Source organism: Branchiostoma floridae, chromosome 11, assembly GCF_000003815.2.
Source record: "Branchiostoma floridae strain S238N-H82 chromosome 11, Bfl_VNyyK, whole genome shotgun sequence".
Taxonomy (NCBI): domain Eukaryota; kingdom Metazoa; phylum Chordata; class Leptocardii; order Amphioxiformes; family Branchiostomatidae; genus Branchiostoma; species Branchiostoma floridae.
In genome coordinates this window covers 23,523,680-23,529,748 of record NC_049989.1, presented here as the reverse complement: position 1 = coordinate 23,529,748, position 6,069 = coordinate 23,523,680, and the positions used below count along the sequence as shown (strand labels likewise).

Below are 6,069 nucleotides of genomic sequence, written 5' to 3'. Positions count from 1 at the left end.
TAGGGAGGCCCACACCCAAATTTTATCACAATTACCATTTTTGAAAGGCTGGAATTTTTATTTTTGACACTTATTTGTCATTTTGTATGGATTACCTGGTAGTACAAAGTAAGGTTAGTATGTCCTGAAAATTTCACCCTTCTACGATATCGGGAAGGCAAAAAATTTGGTCCTCGAACATGCTTCCGAGATCAATTTTGCCCCATAGTTAAGCATTGAATTGACAGTGTCCCCAATTCTAAAAAATGTGTTTTTTTATTTTAAGTCGTAGAAAGGTGCGATTTGCACCATTTGATAAGGCTTTGGACCAAACACCATAATCAATAAAAAAAATATCAATTTTACTTATTTTTAGGCTGATTTATGCAAATTTTATGCAAATTAAGTTCCCAGTATTGTTAATGATGTAGCATATTTAAGTCATATTATTAAAGTAATTAAGGATTCCAGCGCTCTTGATCATTTATGAATCCTATGTACCCACCGCATACAATCATCTCATTTATTCTGAAGCTTGTGTGAAACTCCTAAATTCCAGTATGTGCAGTTAAAAATGCTTATTTGTATTATGGTGCCCCCCTCCCCCCTACATTTTTAACAAGAACCACTTAAGATATGGGAATATTTTCAGTTGTCAACATACTACAAAGACGAAACTTCATACTATGACAAAAAAGGACAAGTTGTATAAGCTGTCAACTCTATTTATTCCTATCTTCAACTGTATGCATTTCATGACCTTCATAAATCATTACATATGCATATTGTACATGGCGCCCCCCTCCCCCTTTACATAGGAAAACAACATCTCAGCCCTTACATTCACAGTTTGAAGGGTGGCTGGGATCAGAATGGTGGAGATCAGTACAAAATTACAAGTTGAACAAGTAAAGCATAATTAACTAATGCATTTCATGACATTAATAAATCAGTATATATGCATACATTATTGTACATGGTGCCCCCCTCCCCCTTTACATAGGAAGACAACATCTCAGTCCTTACATTCACAGTTTGAAGGGAGGCTGACATAAGAATAGTAGAGAACCGTATTACAGTACAAAAACTGAACTTTAACCAGCACAACAATTCAATGATCTAATGTATTGTATGATATTCTACAATACGTGTATACATAAGTTGTAGAAGTATGAGTTGTAAGAGATATAGACCACTCGCACTAATCAGCGTCAGCACAGTCCGACATGTCTGAATCATACCAGTCCATCACTGTAGTCAAAGGTAAGTCATCTTCGTCTTCCCAGTCTGAATCATCATGTCCACTAGGAACAGCGACACGCCTTACTTGTGCGGATAAAGGTAAGTTGTCATCCTCTTCCCATTCTGAGTCTTGATGGGCAGTTCTGCTTCTGTGAACTGACAGTGGCAAATGGTCGTCTAGTTCACTGACAAAGTGGCTATTGTGTCTGATTAGTTTCCTGATTGCAGCCTTCTTGGCATCTATTTTTAGCTTGCTTCTGTTTTTCAGACATTCTGGGTGTTTCATCTGTCCTTTGCTGAGTTTTTCTAACTCTACCCACAGGGATAACTGATAGTTAATGTCCTTGCCTTTCATCTTGTTCACTTTGCTAGGATCTACTACAAGTCTACTCTCTCGTAAGGCTTCCACAAAAGCAAGTTTCTTTTCCTGCTTTCTCTTAAGGGACTCGTCTCGCTTTCTCTTCTTCTCCTTCCTTCTCGGTTCTTCAGCTTCATACAGTCTTTTAAGTTGTTCTTCTTTTGTGCCCCACTGCTTTCTTAGTTTTCTTGCTCCTTTTCTGGCCAAAGAGCACAGATTTTCTCTGTTTTGTTCTGGCTGGGATGCCAGCCACTCTGCCGGCTTGTCTTGTTTTGCCCTTACCATCGCACTGTGTACTAATGGGTTTGCAGCTGGCGACACAACTTGCTGCTGGGCAAGGATGCCGAAGTCTTGCTCAATTCTGAGATTTGTGGCATCCCCGATAAGTTGAGCTGCTTCCTTGTGTTCGGTTGTGGGGTTATGATACTCACCCCCCCTTAAGTGCTCAAATGCATGTTGTTTCAGCTTCTCTGCCCCGGCCTTGCACATAGCAGACAGTGTTTCCTTTGTCATGTCATCTGTGTCATGTGGCTGGCGGACTTTTAACATATATTCCTGCAAATCTGCACTCCGGCACTGAGACCATAAAGGCTCGCTCCCTTCAAAGAGGGCAGTGGAATCATTTGCCCACTCTGTCAGCTTATCATGGGCAACTTGGTAATACCTATTCATGTCCAAGGGGCTACCTGCTTCCTGGCACTTGCTGAATAAGGGTAGGCATACTTCATAGTACATTATTGAGTACGCACGCTCTTCCGCCATGACATTGGCGTTGAAGTAGCCATTATATACTGCCTCCTCAAGTCTGTTAAAGTTACCCTTTTGCAGTTTTTTGTCCGTCAAATATAACTGGATCATTTCTTTGCCTACGAAGCACGGAATGGCATTCTGGAAAAATACTAGAAATCGGTTTCCCACAATGGGCTGGAACAGCTTCTGTCCAGAATCCTCTAACTCGGTATGCAATAATGCAAAGCCGCAAAACTCTTTCCCTTCCGCATATTCTTTCTTGGTTTCCATGCACAGCAACTTCGCTGTGGCATAGATATGATCTTTTGCACCGACCATGCCTCTCCTCGCCTTTCCCTCCTTCTCCACATCATACTTAAGATTCTTCTGTGCAGCTTTGCTCATGGCCTCTGCCACATTTTGAATTTTGTGAGCAGCACACGTGAAACCATAAATTTTCTTTCTCTTGTCCTGCTCCTCTGGAGATAGCAAATGCCACCCTGGGACAGTCTCGTGCAGCTTATCACCTTTCAAGTCCTCTAACAACCTGGTGACTTTCGTTTCCACTGCTGCGCGATCTTTCATGTGGGTTTTAATCTGGCCCACATGAGCAAAACTTCCATCTATTCCCAGTATGTTGCCCACCTCTTGAAGATCATTAAATGTTTCGGTTAAATTTGTAACAGTGGCTTCAGCAGTTTCGTTGTGAACAGGCGCAATCGATAGAGAGAAGACTCTATCAATTGTTTCCTCTTCTGTAGCAGACAACACTATCTTGTGGGATAACCAGTGGAGTTGCCCCCGAGTAGTGTGGTCACTTTGGTATGCTATAGCTTTGTCTTCACGCATGGCCCATGTAGTAAATCCCTTGACTGTGGCCAGGTAGCCTGCCTCGACTTTTAACCTCTGAGCAGTTGTCCGCTTTGGTAGCATGATGTTATCTGTGTTAATGTCGGTTAGATTTTTTAGAACTGCAGACACCACTTCCTCAATAATATTTGCAGACACACCCAATGTTAGAAGATGATAGTATACTAGTCTTACTTCAGCCGTGTATGCTTTTCCACACTTAGTCTCCAAGTTTCTAAGTGACGCCACGGTTTCCTCCATCTTCTTTTCCTTATCCTCTGCATTTTGTAACTTTTCTTCGAGTTCGTATATGATCCCTTCATAGAACGCTTCCGCGGCTTCTCTTTCTTCTTCAATATTGTTCTCCGCCGATTGTATTCGCTTTTTCAAATCCTTGACCTCATCTTCTTTTCTCTGAATCCTTTTTTCTAGCCTTTCCTTCTGCGCTACCACATTCTTCATTTTTTTCAGTCTGTCGTCTTTTCTTTGTAATTTTCTTTGCAACTTCATTGTCTCCCCACTCTCCTTCTTACTTTCAAGCCTTTCGTCTTCGTTCAAACTGTCCATCATCTCCTCCGCCACTTCTTTCCATTGCTCTGCTATCTTGTCTTTTTTCTTCAATTCTTCATTCAGTTTCTGCATCTCCTTTTCGAACTGCTCACTGCATCTTTGTACTACTTGATCACATTTTTCTTGAGCTTCATCCCTTTCTCTGGCAATATCCCTTGTTCGGCAACCTACAAGTCTTTTAAGCGAGTTGTTTTCCTCAATTGCTCTTTTCTTTGCCTTCTCGCATTGTGCCAACTGTTTCTTTAATTTCACTTCTGCTAGGGTTGTTGCCTTGGATTCAATACCAGAGCGGGTGCGCACGGAGTTTGTAAGCACACCAAGTGGCTTCCTCTGGTTATCGTTGATATCATTGGTCACAACAGATGGAATCGGAGCTGATAAAACATTCATGGGGCTGCTAAATACTTTTACTGGGGACGGTATCCGCATGGCCTCATTGTAACTTGGAGGTGGCACATCAGGGTAGCCCGGTAGTTGTGAAACAGCCACACCACACTCCAACTGTTTTGAGCTGCTTGGCTGGCCATGTACATTGAGTGAGAACTCTTTTGTCGCAGGTTTGTTGGTCTTTTCTTTGGACACAGGTTTGTTGTACGTTCCCCACTCAAACGTAGACTCCAGGAATGCTTGCATCTTATTCCATTGGGTCCATCCTCCTCTCTTGTATCGTGCGTTGTAATTCTTTGCCAAACGCTCAAACTCCCCAGCAATTCTGCTTGCTTTCTCATGCATTTGTTTCTCTGTCCTTCCGGTCGTGTCAATATCGCCGAAAACATGCAGCCATTCAAGCAGAATCCGCTTTGTACCTCGCAGTTCCTCAGGATACTTGACATTGTTGAATGACAAACTGATAGGGCACACTGTCTCTTCATTTGAGTCAAATTCTGATGCTGTGTAGTAAAGTTCCAAGAACTCTCTGTTGGTCAGGGGCACTGAAGATGCACTGACCTCTCTACATGTGACAGGATAACTGCAGATAAATAAACAAACCCAAAAAATTATTACCCAGTAACCAAATATCCTATGTGTAAATTTGCCCCAGTAAGCTATACAACACAAAGGTTTGCAGAGGAAACATATGCAGGCAGGTCTTGCACAATTTTACTAAATGCTTGTTACGTTCTAAAACTTCACCTGACTTTCTAAATCAATGACATCACATTACCTTTATCTTTTTTCATACCATACCAAAAAAAAAACTGTCTAAAATATGACAAGTTTTAATGATAATATCTGTCACGATTTGCAAAATTAACGAAATATTTACGTCAAAATCTGTCTCTCAAAGTGATCCCCACATTTCTATACAGCAAAAACATAATTTTTGATACAAATAATCGAACTATGAATGCTCTTACCGACAAGACTGGGTGTCGAAACCCCGCGCCAGAAGGGGGAGGGGGGCAACGGCGCAGAACTGTACCTCGTACGGCGAGGTCAGACCGCGCCTCCGCGGCATGCGAGCAAACATCCTGCAGCCAAAAACAACCAAACTTTCACAAAATGTACCTTATATTGTTAACTAACAACACACAAAAAATGAAATTTCAACTATTTTGTTATCAGTATAAATTGAGATGAAAACAGAGACGTACCTTCTTTGACCTTCCCTTTCTACACGTAATTCCCGCTCAAAAACGCTGCAAGCTGGGTATTGGCGGCTCAGATGTGTTTTCTTTAAGAACAACCCCTCTCATTGGCTGTCTGGGTTGTTTTGAAGGCTCGCAAACCAATCAAATGTAGGATAACATTTTTGTTGAGTTGGACGATTCCATTTCGCGGGTGGGCAAAACGGGCGGAAATCTGACCCGGTGCGGGACGGGACGTAAATAATGGGCGCGCGACGAATTTTTACGATTTTTAAACCGCCATAACTCACGAAATCGGAAAGATAGGTAGATGAAACTTACACTGAATGATGTTTCTATTATATATATTGCGAAAATCAAATCATTTTTTACGTAGATATTTTTATTGCTTCAAAAATGTACCTTAAACATGGCCAACATGTCAATTTGAGACTTAGAAAGTGGTGTGGGCCTCCCTACCATAGTTTCTCTATTACGGGCACTTTTTAAAAATCCACATTTTTGGTCGCGGTTAGGGGGACTTAGCTAATAACGGGAATAACTGGACAACAAAAAGAGCTATCTGAAAGAGGATTGCAGCATTCAACTCCCCACCAAGAGAGCTTTCCAATGATACCATAGTTTGCCTATTTCGGTGACTTTTAAAAAATTAACATTTTAGGTCGCGGTTAGGGGGACTTAGCTAATAACGGGAATAACTCGACAACAAAAAGAGCTATCCGAAAACGGATTGCAGCATTCAACTCCGCACCA

General features: G+C 41.7%; 1 protein-coding gene across 2 annotated transcripts; it reads right to left on the bottom strand.

Moving 5' to 3' along the window:
* Nucleotides 1–668: 668 nt before the first annotated feature.
* On the bottom strand, nucleotides 669–5,768 carry LOC118426330. 2 transcript variants are annotated; one of them, XM_035835642.1, is made up of 3 exons: nucleotides 5,323–5,768; nucleotides 5,086–5,199; nucleotides 669–4,697 (listed from the first exon to the last, which is right to left on the bottom strand). In XM_035835642.1, exons 2-3 carry the CDS (start codon nucleotides 5,196–5,198, stop codon nucleotides 1,181–1,183), a joined length of 3,630 nt encoding a protein of 1,209 aa, XP_035691535.1. In that variant the 5' UTR covers nucleotide 5,199; nucleotides 5,323–5,768; the 3' UTR covers nucleotides 669–1,180. The 2 variants fall into 2 exon arrangements, with proteins under 2 accessions (XP_035691535.1, XP_035691534.1); XM_035835641.1 differs by having other exon boundaries at nucleotides 5,086–5,768.
* Nucleotides 5,769–6,069: the final 301 nt, after the last annotated feature.

Coding starts and splice junctions, on each gene's coding strand:
- LOC118426330 (XM_035835641.1), bottom strand. CDS start 5,198: ATGTTTGCTCGCATGCCGCGGAGGCGCGGTCTGACCTCGCCGTACGAG. Junction 4,698..5,085: donor TTCGACACCCAGTCTTGTCG/GTAAGAGCATTC, acceptor ATTTATCTGCAG/TTATCCTGTCACATGTAGAG.